This window comes from Periplaneta americana, chromosome 10, assembly GCF_040183065.1.
Source record: "Periplaneta americana isolate PAMFEO1 chromosome 10, P.americana_PAMFEO1_priV1, whole genome shotgun sequence".
Lineage (NCBI taxonomy): Eukaryota > Metazoa > Arthropoda > Insecta > Blattodea > Blattidae > Periplaneta > Periplaneta americana.
Window position 1 is genome coordinate 35181615 of NC_091126.1, and position 18940 is coordinate 35200554.

The 18940-nt window shown below is 34.4% G+C and overlaps 1 protein-coding gene across 5 annotated transcripts in view; it reads left to right on the plus strand.

Moving 5' to 3' along the window:
• Art4 (arginine methyltransferase 4) overlaps positions 1–18940 on the plus strand; it is a 161456-nt gene that overhangs the window by 91655 nt on the left and 50861 nt on the right. The window contains exon 10 of one of the 5 annotated variants that reach the window (XM_069837206.1): positions 18633–18765. The exons of the other annotated variants lie outside the window; for them this stretch is intronic. Coding sequence (XP_069693307.1) covers positions 18633–18765 — 133 coding nt within the window. The remainder of the gene's footprint in view (positions 1–18632; positions 18766–18940) is intronic. 5 annotated transcript variants of the gene reach the window in all.

Consider the following 18940-nt stretch of genomic DNA (forward strand, 5'->3'; position numbering starts at 1 on the left):
CCTTACAAACAGAGTTATCTTAAATAACAAAATCGTTATCACTGTTGCCAGATACTTCGTCACCATGTTCACTATGTTCTTCAAGAGAAGTTAGTGTAACGAAAACCAGCACTGGGATTTCAGCTGAATGAGGCACTGGGCGTACTGCTGATGGTAAACTAGGATACTTCATATTACATTTACTTTTCTTGTTCCTGATGTTTTCACCATGCAAAAATAACAGTCATCTGAATGATCTTTTGCCTCTCGCCAAACCATTGGTATACCAAATGGCATCTTATCACGTGTTTCTTTTGTCCACATCTCTAAACCCTCCACACACTGCTTGCACACGTAATGAGGTGCCCATGACTTATTTTGGTCACCAATTTAAACTTTGAAATATGCAAAATAGACTTGCTTTACAAATGCATTGATGTTCGCCCTGCGTGTAACTGCCTGTGGGCTTGCTTCTCTACAAGGTCTTCCTCCCTCCATCCCCCCTCCAGTCTGCTTCGTTATCGGCCAATTGAGAACACTAGTGCTCTCCTCCATCGCGGATACAGTAAATTCTAATTCTACTTTCTAATTTATTCACAATTTACATTTGAAATGATACATATGAATTGATGCCCGAAATGAGCATATGCTCGTGCTCGGGTACAGTCCAGTAGTCTACATAAATTTTACAGAGATCAATAATAATGTTGATAATAGAAATAATAGTAACAATAATAATAATAATAATAATAATAATAATAATAATAATAATAATAATAGAATAGCTGTGACGGAGATGATACAAAGATAATAATACAAATTAATTCATTAATAATAATAATAATAGTAATAAAACAAAAATATTTACAATAATAAAATAAATACTAAGACAGATAAAATAAAATATAAAACCACTTGGCGAGAGTTAACACAATTTAAATAAGCATATAAGAGCCAGGAAAAAAATGACAAACTCGAAAATCAACAGTAATGATAAAGTTAAAGTTGAATTGCTTGGAGATAACTGATAGTGAAAAAACTTGACGTGATAGAATAAAACTGACTGCAGTTTCGAAATCAGCATGCCTATTTTAGTCAAAATCAGCTCAAAAATCGAAGTCAACAAAAAATGTGTTCAAAATTGTTCCCCGGTGATCTATGAGATGTTATTGGGGAATTTACAATATGTATGCAAAACTGGAAAGTAAGCTAAACTAAAGTCCGCTATATTGAGGCAATACTGTATAAACAAAACTTGAATTAATTTTTGATATGTTACAGTTTAATATTTGTGTTCCTTCCTTTCTTCTCCTGATCTTTCATAATTTTGTAGTAGAATACCTATTTATCATCAGTTCCCTTATTTTTGATGTTGGAAACGCATTTTTCTCAACTTTCATTGCCTGCCAGATACAATTTTTCTGTCTTCATATTCTTAATGCTCTTCGTGTATTTATTGAAGTTCTGAGTGTTAGTTGTGTATATGCTGTATGTCTACATACATAATATGTCACTTCGTCAGAAAGAGGTCTGTCTGATGTAAAGTACTTCTAGGTACTGGAGTATTATAATGAGTCTGAATACTATTGGAAGTTTCTCAGTACCGGTAGTCAACGAGAAATGTTGTTGTTACACCGAATCTTGTTCCCACATAGAGTAAGTGTATGTATTTTCTGTACAGAAAGATGTGTTTTCAATCCATAACTGTGCTTTGTAATGTGAAAGAAGATGCGTGATGGCTGTCAAACTATGGTAGCTCTAAAGTAGCTTTTCAACGCAATTATACATGGATGTGAAATACAAGGTGATACAGGAGTTCCTATGGAAATGTAAACAGATATTGCTACATTTAACATATTCATTATTGCCAGCACGTTTAGGTACAATTATCGTACCACATGGCAAAATTATCACCCAGTTTACTCTGTTATTTATAATAATTGTGTTAAAAAGCCACTTTAGAGCTACCATTTGAAAAATAATTATATCTGTCGCTGATTACTGTATATTGCTGCTATAGTACACGTTGCCAACATTGAAAATATTAAAAAATCTGGCTTATTGTTTGTGATCACAGACAACAACATTGTGTTAGACTAGTCAGGTTACCATGAAGCTCACGAATGTGTCGTTAGTCATTATTTATGTATTCTGTTGAATATTCACTTGTATGGAAAGATGTGCAGTTAATTGTCTGGTAAGTTCGCAGTTTGGCAGTTGTCATGTGTCTTCTTTTATAAATAGAAATATAGTTAACGTTTTTTGTCTTCCATTTCTATTAAAAATAATTTCTTCATTTGTTTCTGTCAGTTTTTTAAATACCTGATATCCCATTGCCTCATCAAAGTCGCTCTATGTAATAGTATATTCACTTTATAACTTCTCTACTTGTTTGCAACACAGTCTCTTCGCTTTCTTTCCTTGACACTACATATATTTTCTGTAAGGTGTTCATGATCAGTTTTGGACTTAAATTTTGCCATTTTGCTTTTATTCCAGCTGAAAGTACTTAATTTTTCCTTCATTTTTAATCCTGCGTCCCTCATCCACAAAAGCTTGCTCATTTGTTGGCATTGTGAATTTTGCCTTGTTGTACAAACCTCTTTTTATATCAAGATTGTTCTGAGTTCACATATGGGTGACGGTGTCTGGACATGATAGAAACTAAGAGTTTTGACAGAGTCATTTCCGAATCCGTCTCATAAAGAGCACCCAACCCTTTATATTCCTTAGATGTTCTGTTTAAACATTCGTTGTTATTATTTCTTCATCATTTTAGTGTTTTTCATGTATGAGTTAGGTGACGCTGCTGATCAATGACTAATATGTTACACAAATCTGTGGATGGGGAAGCAGTGCCTTGTAAACTAGCTACATGTGCTTGGTTATACATCGCCCTTCCTTAATGTCATTTTTGTGGACAACCTTTTCAGTCATTCCTCCTCATAAATTCTTATGTCCCTTAAGTTGGATGAGTGAGACATGTGTTTATGGGCTAAGTATTACATAGCTATTGAAACAAATCCATGACTCCTTGCAAGGATGCCAGAATCGCAATGTATTTTACATTTTATCATGTTATTTTTTTCTCATCTGTTAATACAATTCAACTGTGGAAGTTTCCTTTTTGTTTCAGATACCATTACAAATTCTATCTAATAATTTTTAAATTCTCTTATTGTAGATCTTTGTAGCTATTATTACATTCACACCATCAACAATACCGAATTATCTCTCTTGTCATTAAGATGTTATAATATTTCTGTCAAGTGAATACTTGAATCATAAATTCTCTGCTGTACTATGAGCACGTTGAAATTTATGATGGCAACATGCCCTTGATCAGGTCACTATACCTCTTCTTGCAGATTTGCATCTACTTATATTTTGAGAAGTCTTTTTACTGTATATGAGGGTTACCACAGAAATTGTGCACAACATAAAAGTTAGTTAGTTAAACAAGTTTTATTTTTCATTACACTTTGCTAAAAGCATTGTGGTAGATATTGCATGCTGTTTAACTCTCTTCTCAAATTCAGCTCTCTGATGCATGGATCACTGCTACATTCAGTGCATCTAATGTAGAAAAACGTTGAAATCCGAATTGGGTTCTTCAGTTTGAGGAAGAGTTCGTAATTGTGTGGAGCATGAGGGAGTGTTTCCAACTCGTAATTTGCCAAGCATCCTTCATAGCCTGGGTGACATAAGGTCATGTAGTTCTCTGAAGAATCAACATACTCATTATTTCAGTGACTGTTGTCTTCTCTGTCCAAATTTTGGGTGTAATTTTTTACGTAAATGCTGCATAGTGAACTCCAGTGGTCTCTGGCATAGCTCAGGAGTAAAGGAGCTGGTCTGAACCAAGGCTTTGCTCGGGCATAGATTGGAATCCCACTTGGGATGATCACATGGTTAGATTCTTTCTGAGGTTTTGTTCAGCTGTAAGGCGAATATCAAGCAATCCTTGGTGAATCCTCTGTCTCGTCTTGCTAAAATACCATTTTCCTATCAACAGTTCCACTGACACTACAGTATCGTGCAAATTAATCCAAACTTGCCAATTTTCAGTGTTTTCTTTGATTGTTACATAACCAGCTGCAAGTTGCTTTTTAATTGAGTTCCCTGCTGTAGCAGACTCCATTGTTGAAGGTCTGAAGTTTATATTTTTTGCAGTGTTCTAATTATTTTCTTTCACTGTTGCCCCTCAACAGCATTTTAGTTATGTCATATATTGTGTAGTGTATTGCTCTGTTTGTTCTGACCTCCTTAGAAATGGATATAACTCGCCAAAAAGGTCTAAAGTTGTGAAATTAGACAAGCACACTTTCACGCCACAAAGTCATATTGCTGCAGAATGTGATGTCGATTTAGCTACGGTTAATTTCATCTTGAAACAATACCAAGAGACTGAATCCATCATGCCCCATTACAAAGGAAAATGTGGTCGGAAAAGGAAGACTACACCATAAGATAATCATTTACTTGTTAAGAAACGTAAATAAATCGTAGACTTTCTGCTGTTGACTTAACCGGCTATTTAATACCTACAAGTGGGATAGACATTAATGCTAACAGTGCGTCATGGACTGTGGAAGCTGTACAGAATGGTCGTAGGCCATTAAAAAGCAATAATTGCTAACTCCTATGTATAAAAAATGCTTGGTAGGCTAAACTTAGTAGAAACTGGACAGTGGATGACTGGAAGAAGGTACATTTTTCTAATGAATCACATTTTGAAGTTCATTGCCAGCGTGTTGCTTTTTCTTTTAAAGGAAAATCCTAAAATTCTCAGCAGCTCACCTGCAACTAGCACCAAAATGCCCCACAGAATAATGTTTTGGGGTTCTTCTACGCATGAAGGGCCTCGACCGTTACTTTCTGTAAAGGAAATGAAGAGTGACAAATATCTTAAGATATTGGAGAGAAGAATCTTACCAGAGCTGCAGTAACTATTTCCACATGGCAACAATGTGTTTCAACGAGATCTGGCAACATGTCATACATATTGAAAAGTTACTCAGTTCTTCAACCATAACAATTTCCAGGTACTCTCTTGGCCAGGCAACTCATCTAGTATCAACCTAATATTAAACTTGTGGTCAGTCTGCAAAAGAAGAGTGGTGGAACTAGATTTTCTTATACAAGTTTGGTTTCGTGAGAAAAAAGTTGAAAAATATTTGTGGAACTTCAGTGCAGTCCATGCTACAAGATTGTGCCAAGGATGTAATTAGATGGGGGGGGGGGGCACATAAATTACTGAGGTATGCTGAACATTCGTATATTGAAATTATTGTAGTTAAAGCTTACTGTATGTCTTGTTCGGATTAATTTATACACTACTGTAGACAACCTCACCAAATAACTGTTTGAGTCTTACATCAGTAGGAACTTGGTCTCCGACAAGCAATTAATACCATTCATGTGCTATGAGTATAATGGCCATTTGCTGTGACTGTAGTCAGCAAAAATTTCAGGAATGTGGTGAAGACATTTCTACTGAGTTGATTGTGATTTAATTTCGTGTTCAGAATCTCAATAGCAGTTATGTCTTTCCGTAATGCAGCATGATGTTGATAGAGAATAAATAAAGTCGCAGTGTCTTTCTGCTTTGCTTTTTGTTTATCTGACAGCTCGTGGTGAAGCCACTAATCAACAACCTTGTATATTCTAAATTCACAGCTATCTCGTCACATGTCATACACCTGTTTTCGTTCTAAATAGTGGTAACATTGATGGCTGAAATGTAGTCTGCATTTGATCTCGATCTGTGGGTACTGGTTGTCTTCTATTGCATTGTGACGTTCAAGGAAACGTTGAGACTATCGGGAAATAGTGCTGCAATCTACAGTACAGCAATTGCATAGTGGTTCATAAAATTGTGTTGCAATTTGACTGTGTAGGGTTCCTATTTAATGTATGTTCGTTTATACAGTAATCTGACCTGACAGAATATTGACTATTTAAGTTGCTTCAATACACATTTTTAAGCAATGTGACTGAAATTGCACTGATTTGTTCAGAGGTATTTAGACACAAAACAAGGATTACATTGACCCATGGTGTGGAAAATGCATGCACAGTGTGCACAGTTTTTGGATTAACTATCTTTTAACATTGGAGATAGGAACTGTAGGCTACCTTCCTGACTTTCCAAAAAGTGACGGAGAATTTTGAAATCCCATTGATTGCGTGACTACATTTCTATTTTTTTAATATGAATACTTCTTTTTCGATGTACAATTGGTGAGCAACTGTAAAGTAACACGAAGTGGATGCTGTACATGCGTATTCCGAATCTCACCTGTGAGCAATCCGATGGCATCACGGTGTTCCGAATTCCACCAATGACGTCATTGATGCGCCACCGGTGTCGCACCGGTGCCATCAACTTGCAGAGGTGGTGGCAGTCTCCATCAGCCGCCATCAGTGAATCTGATTGGTTCTTGTATAGGGCGGGAATTAGCAGACGAATGACATTGTGCACTGTTGTGTCATGGCGGTGTGTTCTGCTTTAGTTCTGCTGTATTGCTTGTAATGAGCACAACGTAAAAACAACATGTTAATGGCTTATGAGTGAACATGTCAACGGACCAGTTATTACTACCGGTTCAAGAAATAAGTTGTTTATGATCTCTTTTCTTTGAACGAGATGGCAGTACGAAAATTTCGCAAAATTTTGCTAGCGTAGCACAGATAACCACTTACACGGTCGCCATGACAGCATCGATTCTTCCAGCAGTTTTGTTCCTTATTTTCGTTGCAATGTGACGTCATTGATCCCACTGGACTGGTGAGATTCGGAATACGCTGAAAGCATACATGTGTTGTCATGTAATATTATCTCATTTTACGTCTTCCTGTTACATATAAAATGTGATATTTTTCTCATTTATACTTCCAATAAAGACGTAGTCACGTCAAAACTTATTATTAGCCATAATCTTAAAGAAAATGTCGTCCAACGGAGGCCTGATGGGATATGACACACTGACAGGTTAACATCAGGTAGTCTGTGCATACACATGAAATTAAAGTAACTCATCTTTCGCCAGTTATTTAAAAAGCTGACTTTTATTCATGGTCATACTGGATTAAATTGGTAAAATCACAGAGTTTTATCATACACTCACTGTCTGTCTTTCCTTTACAGAACATTTTCTGAATATGCACATTGCATGAATATCAATCAACTCTATTGCAAATCTAGGGATCAGATCTGCAGTACAAGTGTGTTTGTGTATATGTCTGGCGGACGTTATATCTGTAATGCTGTTTCCTGCAGTTATACACGATAAAACTGCCCTTTACCTCTGGAGGCCATGTGCCTACATTCAGATACTTGTATTGTCAGAAACAAGATGATCGTCTAAAGTTCTCAGTTATTTGTGTTATTAATTTTCCCTTTAAACTGTTTATCTCTGGCAGTTCCAATTAACAGAACTAAGTATTATCGGCAGATTACTGAGAGCTAGCATGTAAGATACAAAATGATGTTCTCAGTGATGAATTCTTTTACACTGTGGTCATGTATTTCACTGTGAAGTAGGACAAAAATTAAAGGGAAATTAATTATTGCTCCTTTGATATCCACATATCTTATTGATACTTGTTATGAGATGCAACTTTTTTTTTCTTATGTATGGATTCTGGTGTTTCTTCAGTGAGAATTTCCGTAGTTTTGTTTGATGGTTCTTTGCTGAGCATTTCCAGTTTTATTGACAGAGCTCATTTAATTTCGTATGAAGTGGAATCTTTCAACTATCATTTATAGTGTTTTTGTTTTTTATAATGGACACATTTTTATTATGTTATGATATTCTTCTTTGTTGAGAAATTTGTAATTGAATTTTGAACGACTTCATATACATAAACTTGCAATAGATTTATAAGTATATGACAGGTAAGATAAGTTTTAGAAGCTTTGATGTAGAGTAAATAAAACCACGTTATCACATATCAAAGAACAACAGAATTGTTCGTGAAATTAACAACGTTTATGACTTCGCTGATGAGTGCAAGAAATAGAAGAGGAAATATGAATTTATCACCTGTTTGCCTGGTTTCAACGCTGGATGGGCGTGTCATGCAGCCAGACAAGGTAATTGTCTATGTTGTTCATATGGCAGATATTCTTTGTTATATATGTTGCATGCTTTGCAGTGAGGTGTAGGGTGTTATGGAAAGCTTTCATTAGATGCACTGTTGCTGAAATAGGGTAAATTAAGGTTAGGAGGTGATAGTGTAATAATTATTTAGAATAAATTGTACGTTTATTGTACATTTATTAAAAATAGTCTCATCTTAGTAAAATTGAGATTTTATGGTCTTTGTACTCGTTTCATATTTTAGTTATTGATGTTATGCCTCAAGTGTAGAATGATTTATCAGTGAATTTATGTAATAGATTAGTTGAAATTTGGTTTATTTTATGTTTATGTTATTTCTTTCATTTTGATATATTTTACATTTCTGAAGTAAAATATTTTACCTTTGAATAGAAGATTCTGTGCCTCAGTCATTGTGACGTTAATAATAAAGCATCTGCATTGAAATTCGTGAGGAATGCATATATTTCTTAATTGTATGCGACAATTCATGTCCATCAGGATATAAGGGCAGAGGGTTACGAATGCATACAAAAGTTATCGAAAAACATGCAGTAACACTTTTGATAATATCTACCACAAGATTTATGATAGCCATGCATAAATTTTACCACTGAATCTTGAAAGAATGCTGAATTGAATGGCTTACAGTTCACTCAATTTAGATTATTAATTTGTCCTTCACAATTTGTTTAATTGTTGCAGAAAATCTAAAATATACTTAAACATAAGATCATATAGGTACATTTTCTTGATAAACTTATTTTTATAACTTGAAAATTACGTTAGTTTCATAATTTTATACATGCTGTGAGCATTATTTTTTCCAAACTCTAATGTTTTAAAATATCACAAAACCGAGATCTTTCTCAAATTAAGTAAAAAGTGAGTTTCTTACAGCTGTATGTACTGTATATGTAAGATGTGTTAAAAATTTAGGACCATTGAGATCATTAGTTTACCAGGAATTTGTACCTATGTGATTTTATGTTTCACTTATATTTTCGATGTGTTGCAACAATTAAACAAATTATTTAGGATAGATGAATAATCTAAATTAAGTGAATTCTATGTCATTCAATTCAGTTTTCTTTTGAGAGTCAGTGGTAAAACTTACGTATGGCTATCATAAATATTGTGGTAGATATTGTCAAAAGTGTCAGTGAACGTTTTGCCATAATTTTTGTATGCATTCATAACCCACTGCCCTTAACATTTCGAAGATTATTAGAACATAATGTTTAGAAGCAAATTATAAGATAAAAGTACTCCAGTGTACCAATAAGATGGAGTTTCAGGTTTCTATGCTTTCATAAACACCAGCACTATTAAATAGGTATGTGTTAAATATAATCATTCTGTGATCATAGACATAACTCCTTCCTTCCCCATTGATATACTTATTTGAAATTATGTGGAATAGACTTTAGACATTTTGAAACTGCCTGTACAATCTGTAGGCGATAATTAACCATTTATAATAAAAATGACGTTACTAGTAGATCGAAAAGGATGGTGATGGTGTGATGATGACGGGGTTGTTGTTGTTATTATTATTATTATTATTATTATTATTATTATTATTATTATTATTATTATTATTATATGGTTGTCAGGAATTCAGGTACTGTACTATTAATACTATAATGAATTACAATGGCAGTTAGCCTCAAAGGAAAATCTCAACAAACATTTCCAAGAGTTTGTATTTATGTGGTTCAATATTTCTAAGGTTTTTGTATGCATGTCGTTATTGTGTTGATGCAAAGAATCAGTGTTTAGATTTCCGTTGAAATATACGTTTTCAAGCACCACTACTATTGAAAAATGGTTCTGAGCATGCTGTTTGTCTCTGTACAGCGATTTTTTTCTAAATTATTGAATGTATTTTGTTCATAAAGCCAGCTATAATGACTGGGGGAGGGGGGGATCATCGTGCTAACCACATGATACCAGTACCTCTATTTCGATTGGATGATCGTCCACCTCTACTTCGACATGTGGATGTCAGGCCAGCAGCCGGCTGGTTGATCTTGTCCCTTAAATGGTTGTATCACCACGGATTATTATTATTTTGTTCATATTAAGTCTATATATCCTGAAATTATTAAAATTAATGGGTCTTCCTTTTAAACGAAGAAGACTCAGTGGTATTCAACTTGAATTGTAACATGATTTACTAAGTGATTTTTTTGTATAATAGACCATTACCTCTGATTGAGGTTTTGGCTAATATGTACATCTATCATCAGGCAGTATATCTCACTTGACGATATGTGTCAGAGAAAGAACAATTTTTTTGTATACATCTGAAGTCTGATTAGTGTAATATGTCACTGCTCAATGATGTATGTAATGGAGGGGGAAAGAAACTGGCCACCCTACCCCATTATCTCCTGGCTCAATTGCCTCATGATTGGTGCCTTATTGGTGTCACTTATGAGGTTCAATCCTGCCTTCGGACAGTTGACTAAACAAATAGGCCATTTGTTATCTCATGAAAACAAATGCATGCATGTGTCGTAGCTCATAGTAAGAACCTTATGGTGGAGGTAAGTGAGTTAGCTATAGCTAGCTAGAGGTGGAAGCGTAGAGAGGGAGGGGAGTTTTCTAGTCCACTTTCTTCTTCCCCTCATGCATAGATAGGTTTCATGATATAACGAATGGCTTATATCTATAAAAAAAAACTGACACATGAGATATTATTTAGTATAAAACCTTTTGGCTAAAAGAAAATAATTTTTATGTTCAGAATTATTTGAAGGGTACACGGGAAAAACGAACAATGTCACATTTCCTTTAAGGGTGATGTCGTTATCTAATTCACTGTATTACTACAAACTCTTAAGTGTTAATTTTACCAAAAGTGGTAAAGGAGAATTACAACCACGGATACACTCATCATTGCATTCATTTCAAGTAGAAACACCAATAAATTTTTCAGTAATATACAGTACTGAAATAGATCATTATCTCACCCTTAATGCAAATGTGACATTGCTCTTTTTCCCGTGTATCCTTCATTTGTAATTTTCGTTACGAATTCCTTCTGAGTTTCAAATCTCAAGGGTACAAAACAGACCAGATATGGTAGAGAACAAGGTAGACTAGGCTTGTTGTCCAAGAATTTACCATCCTTTTAAACACATTCATTACTTGTAGGTGAATCACTGAAAAATTAAAAGGAACGAGGGTATATGAAAAACAGTCGGGACTGATTTTATTCTGTTCATATGTCTCGTGATGAGAATATTGTAGGAAATGGAAATAAAAAAAAAATTGAAGTTTATCGTTCAAAGAAGTGGAAAAATTCAAATATCTTGGAGCAACAGTAACAAATGTAAATGACACTCGGGAGGAAATTAAACGCGGAATAAATATGGGAAATGCCTGTTATTATTCGGTTGAGAAGCTTTTGTCATGTAGTCTGCTGTCAAAAAATCTGAAAGTTAGAATTTATAAGACAGTTATATTACGGGATGTTCTGTATGGTTGTGAAACTTGGACTCTCACTTTGAGAGAGGAACAGATATTAAGGGTGTTCGAGAATAAGGTACTTAGGAAAATATCTGGGGCTGAGAGGTATGAAGTTACAGGAGACAACGCAGAACTGCACACATTGTATTCTTCACCTGACATAATTAGGAACATTAAATCGAGACATTTGAGATGGGCAGAGTATGTAGCACGTATGGACGAATCCAGAAATGCATATAGAGTGTTAGCTGGGAGGCCGAGACGTAGATGGGAGGATAATATTAAAATGGATTTGAGGGAGATGAGATATGATGATAGAGACTGGCTGGATTAATCTTGCACATGATAGGGACTGATGGCGGGCTTATGTTAGGGCAGCAATGAATCTTGGGTTCCTTAAAAGTCATATGTAAGTAAGCAATATATTACAGAAACCATGTGAATAAAGAAATTCATTTCTGCACAATATCAGTTCAGCTTCCTTTGTGTAGTAGTCTTCGTGATATTAAATGTTGAATGTAATATACACATTTTTCTAACAGTAAACTCTTTAGAGAAAGATTACTCGTAAACTATTAAAGATAGGATCTCCATTTCTTCACCATTGGAAAGATAATTTTAAGTAGAATAAAATTATAACTGTCTGAAGGGTTCAGTATTTATATACATATCTTTGAAACATTTATAAAATTTGACCTATTTTCCCATATAAAAAAAAATATTTTGAAAGTCACTGCGTTTTCATAACTTCGGGATTATTCCTGTGTTTTAATGAGGAAATAGAGATTAAACTGGAGAGGGAAAACTTCAGCACTGATAGTGAATTACAATTGAGTCAGGCTTGGACCCCCATCTTGAACCAACTTAAATCTTATCGTCACCTTTCACTGGTGAGACATGGATATATGTCCTTCGATAAAAGGAAAGTCGCAGGTCGAGTCCGGTGACCCACTCCTACCGGCAGGACATGGCTCGTCACCCACCAACATCATGTTTGAAACCTTGGTGATGTCGTGGACCGCACGAAAACTTTCCAGCCTGCATCGACTTGGCTCTGATTGACTGATATCTCTGCCAATCCTGTAACACCCGACTCTTATATTGTAATACAAAAAACAAGACTTTCTGGTCACGACCATCAGTATCTCTGACGATGGCTGCAGAGTTAGTAACTACAAGCTTGGAGAACTTGAACAAATTGACTCAGCTGATAGCTCGTGAAATCGTCATAGAAATACAAAAAGGTGTTCAATTTTTCTGTGCAAGTCCCAGGTATTCATGAATGATTCTTTAATCATATCTTGAGGATTAACAATTCTTTGTTACAAGAAATGTAATTGAAGAGGAATTATTTGTACCACACTCTTTGATGAATTCTTGTTGGTTTGCTTTGAAGATGATATTAATTGGTGTAGCGCATAATGAACTATGCTGTAGACTTCAAGTGTTAGTACTGACTGATGACTTGATGTACAGTAGATTACGTTGAAATTCAAAGACCATAAAATCCAGTTACCAGTTTGTTTTGTGTATATGTATTGCCATTTGTGAGGTGTATGGTGTGGTTCCATTGTTTACTGAATTATCAAATATTACTAGTGGTGTGTTTTCTCAAGATTCTAGTGAGTCATACATGCATTTTATATGCCTGTAACCTGTGTAAAAATATTAATAATATCATTTGCAGTTGTTAAGATGTACAGCAGCATGATCATGGAATCCTAGATACCAGTTGCCATTGTAAGATGTACAGCAGCAGGGTCATGGATTCCAGGAACTTAACCTCTGCACGCATGCAATTATTGTTTGTTACTTTATTGTGAATAACAGTGAATTCAAGAAATATTCACTTGGTAAGTTTCAAAGCCATGGTACTTAGAGCCTTGATGTTATAACAGATACACATCAGTTTTATCCTTTCTTTGTCGTTATTAACTAGGTATAGATTTTAAATGAACATTGGTAAAAATAGTAAGAGGAAAATGATGGTGTGTGGTTACTACTACTGTTACTACTACTACTATTACTAATACTACCACCACCACCACCACCACCACCACCATTACCATTACCATCACCATCACCACTGCCAGAGGTGGTGGTGTAGTCGAAAGTTGTAACAGAGGTAGTTCTCACATGCATGACATTAATGTAGCCTACTGATATTACCTGAAAAATAGTAAATTAACAACAAAAATCAGTTGTCTTTACAACACAGCTTTAGTTTGAAAATTACAAACCAATTGCAATTATATTATAGCCAGAATTCAGAATTCTTGCACAAAAGCTTGTTTCTTTGAAGATTTATTAGGTAATTATTGTTAACAAAATATAAATTAATACACATAGTGCTGCCAAGTCACACATTTTGTCATTATTTTGATTAATTCATGAAGTAATGTAATGTTTCTGGTGGAGTTTGGACGTTATTTGTTTTGCTTTGCTCATCAATGATCACTTGATGCTGTGGAAGATGGAAAGTCGAATTTTTGCTTGTAATAGTTATTATAAATGATTAGACATTTTGTATATTTTACTGATGACTTTCAATTAATTGTTATGATTGATTAGATTCATTAATTTTGTTATTGTATCTGTTGTTAATACTTTTGCATGAGTAATTGTTGATCAGTAGGACTTCTGCATGAGTAAGTGAATGCATGTTTGCAATATACTATCTTGTCGTAGATTGTATCTCATTTTCACGTTTGGGGTTAAATTGCATTGATGCGAGCTTCTTACAATCTGGAAAGGGATGCATTGCTGTTGTATTAAATGTGTGCATGTGTAATGATTTATCTCTCGAAAATAATTTCTTGTCTAATTTTAAATCACAAGATGTTATGTCATCCCCCTTAATAGTGAAGCAGTATGTTAAATGTATGTGAAGGTAAGTACAGGAGAAACCCTCTTAACTGACACCAAAGGAACCAGGCTAGTTCCGGATACAAGATTTTGCCGGATAATTGAATAAATACCGGAGTATAGAAAAAAATTCGTGTTTCATGGTGCCAAATATTGAAACTGCAGCCATATGAAGTTTATTTCTCTACCATTTGTTCATAACTGAATAAACATAAAAACTGTGTAAATTTTCTTTGTTGAAACATATCATATAACATAAAAATTCTAGGTTCGAATATTCACTGAAAATGAAAGTTCGTGCAAACTTCCTAATGTGGCAACACTGACGGCCCAAACATGACTAAATAAACATAAAAACTGTGTGAATTTTCTTGATTAAAACACATCATACAACACAAATAATACACTAATTTTAGGTTAGAATATTAACTGAAATTGAAAGGTCGTGTGATCGTCCTAATGTGACAACACTGACGGCCCAAACATAATTAAATAAACATAAAAACTGTGTGGATTTTCTTTATTAAAACAAATTATCAAACAACACAAACAATACACTAATTTTAGGTTCGAATATTCACTGAAAATGAAAGTTCGTGTGAACTTCCTAATGTGGCAAAACTCACTGTGGCAATGTGGCAGATTTAAACTTTTTTTTTTTTTTGGTATAGCTGAAAGTGCCGTTGTTTTGATATTGCCGGTTATTTGGATGCCAGTTACGAGGGATTTTACTGTAGTAATAATGAGATTGCAGATATAATGTGCAGAGAGAACCCTGTCTTTGTGGCCATCTGACGAAAATTGTTATCCCACTGGAAGGTTATTATTTCAGAAAAGATATTTTAACTAAATTGAGAGTACATTTTGTTACTCTTCATGTGAGAAATCTCAATCGGCCATTAGATAACTCTCAAATGAATTTGGGAAGAATCTGAGGAGAGGAAGGTAGATTCGTAATTATATTTTGCCAAATTTTGCAATTCATTTCTTCAAATAATAATTTTTAAGATACTTACTTATGGCTTTTAAGGAACCCGTAGGTTCATTACTGCCCTCACATAAGCCAACAGTCCCTATCATGTGCAAGATTAATCCAGTCTCTATCGTCATATCCCACCTTCCTCAAATCCATTTTAATATTATCCTCCCATCTACGTCTCAGCTTTCCCAAAGATCTTTTTCCCTGCGGCCTCCAAACTAACACTCTATACCCATTTCTGGATTCGCCCATACATGTTACATGCCCTGCCTATCTCAAACGTCTGGATTTAATGTTCCTAATTATGTCAGGTGAAGAATACAATGCATGCAGTTCTGCGTTGTATAACTTTCTTCATTCTCCTGTAACTTCATCCCTTTCAGCCCCAAATATTTTCCTAAGGACCTTATTCTCAAACACCCTTAATCTCTGTTCCTCTCTTAGAGTCCAAGTTCACAACCATACAGAACAACCGATTTTTAAGATACAGCCTACGCATATGTATTATATCGTATGTATTAAATGCAAGACAGTTGTCTTCAGAGCAAATGCTTAATTTTCACTCTATTCTACGTTATTTTAGCTTTAAAATCAACAGAAGGTTCACCTTTTTATGATAAATACATTCACTTGACCATTTTGATCAAGTTTCACTTAATGTATTAATGGCCTTTATAATCAAAGTTTGACACATTTTCTCTATGAGACATAATTTGCAAGATAATTTATCCTGTAGATTTGCAGAATATCAGAGAGGTTCGTTGTAAAGTTATACTTTTAAAGTGTAATTGACTTTACATGAAGTGCTGAGAATTTTAAGCGCTACCGGTACTCTTCCTGGCTGATTCCTATTGGAATTAGTGTTACCTAATTTACTGGTCAGAAATGTTTGAAGTAGTCGTTTGTATCACGAATTGTATTTTTTGAAAATGAAACAATATATCAGGATAAATTGTTGGTGTTTGGAACAGGATAACATATTGACAGTTTAGTTAAAACAAAAAAAAACAAACCCTGTCTCAAATAATATTTTAACTTCAACTAATATTATACTTTATATTTATGAAAATTCAATCCTTTGTCAATCATGTGACAGACATACAACATAATATTACTTTTCGTTAATTAAAAATGATTACTGCACATTGCGTGTCAAGATGGCCGAATCAGATTGGACCAATTCAACGCCTGAACCTACTTATTTTGACATACATTTTGTGAAGTGAATAACGAAATTTATATAGGAATGTAAGCAGAGTAGTTCACACACAATTTCAAATTTCACTAAATTCATGTTTTGTTAGCACCAACTATGACTATAAATTCACTGTTTCCTTTGTTTCTAATATCTAATAACAGTATAGTTTTTTTATATATAATAAAAGTAATATAATGCAGTTATATGAACACTTTTTAATGATTGAATAAAATTAATAAAATCGGTTAAAAACCATATATGTTTCGGAGGAATGCTCCTCCATCTTCAGTGGTAGTACCACGACACTGGTACAGATGTTCGACCGTGTAACGTAGCTTAAGGAATTTAATCATAGTTACTAGTGAAGAAAACTTGGTCAATCAGTACCACGACATGCATCTCCAAATTTAAAGGGTCAGTCTTCCTTAAGCTACGTTACGTGGTCGAACATCTGTACCAGCGTCGTGGTACTACCACTGAAGATGGAGGAGCATTCCTCCGAAACATGTATGGTTTTTAACCGATTTTATTAATTTTATTCAATCATTAAAAAGTGTTCATATAACTGTATTATATTACTTTTATTATATATAACTATCTTACTCATGAACACTGTTGCATCTGACCTAACTTATGTAATTTAATCAGTATAGTTTTTGTTAATTAAACATTGAAATTTCTCAAAAATTCTATAAATCGTAAAGTCATGGAATAGTTTTTGCAACATTTAATGGGCAGTATGCAAAGTGTGGAAATTTTGAAATTGCTAGGAAAAATTAAATCTCACGCCATAGTGTCGTAGTCTAGGGCAGGACTTACATTATGGAGTGCATACTGGTTCGAATCTTCATGAGGAAGGAATTTTCTCATGAAATTTCAGCGAGTGTATGAGACTGGTGCTCACCCATCATCATGTTGAATTTGGGGAGCTGTAATAGGTAGCAAAATCTGGTTATGAAAACCAACTATATTGACTGGGAGGATCATCGTGTTAATCGTACAATACCTCTTCTGGTTGGATGATCGTTCACCTCTGCTGGGGCATGTGGATGTGAGACCAGCAGCTGGCTGGTCAGCCTTGGACTTTAATGGACTCTGTGCCACACATTTATTATTATTATTTTTAAGGAAAACTAAATGTGCGTTTTACTATAAAGACTGTATTTCATTTTAAATTCTTCAACTCCATAAGGACGTGTGATTTTTCTGTACCTTTCTATTTTTCCTTACCATAGAAATTCTTACCCGAAAATACAAATTTTGAGCATTTCTTTTATCGAAAAATTGTTTTCATAATATCCTGTCAGTACAGAAGCCTTTTCTCGACTCTTGGACATAATTGTTTTATATACAATTTTACGGCATGAATTTATTCAGAGGAACATACAGATGAAATTTCAGTATTTTTTCTCATATAATCTTGCACTTTACACAGGGTGTTTGAGTGACGTTGTTACAAACTCTTAGGAGTATTACGGGTGGTCATTATAGGAACTCATATCCAGAAATGTTTTGTTGGTAGTCTTGTTGTGTGTAGCCAGTTTAGCCAGCTAACATCAAACTCGAGGCCATCTACCTGAAGTCAGGTTGCAGAATCCCTTTGAAACATTGCAGACATTGGTGAATTCTCATGAACATGGTATGAGTAGTTGACATAAATGATATTTTGACTGAAAGTCCTGCAACGTTCTTTCCATTTCCATTTCTATAAATTAAATGCATCAAATTCTCTTAATGTGGGCTTTTCCATCACAAGAAGAAGCTAATGAAACCAAAATGGTTGCTACTTTACAATAAGCTCATTAAATTTTTGGATTATTAACAATAAAAGGCCTAATTTCATCTTTAAGTTACATGCCTAACCAGTAGGAAATGTAACTGGAACAGTATACAGTAACAATATATGTGTGGCTCTATTCAAAAGTGATCTCTTCATGATGATAGTGAAATTTTAATCGTAATTCATTAGTAATTAAAATGTATTTTATTTTATTTAAATTTATAGTAACAAACTTTGTTCTCTTTGTAGGTGATTTGGAATTTCTCAGAATAGTTGACGAATTAGAAATTAATATGTACGATTTAAATGCATCGAGAGAGAGAGCAATCCGAAACTTGTCACAGTTGACTGCAAAGAAGACATCTAAACCAAGCAATGAAAGGTAAGCTAGATGTTTCATTAATGCTATTTTTCACTGCAGCATGTATTCGGTTTAATTGTAACTATAATTTTCATTCCATATAAGAAAACTCCACAATATCAACAAATGCGCATGTCTGCATTGGTGAAGTGGGTGGGCAGAATGTAGTGAGAAACATAATTGTTGAGTGGCTTGA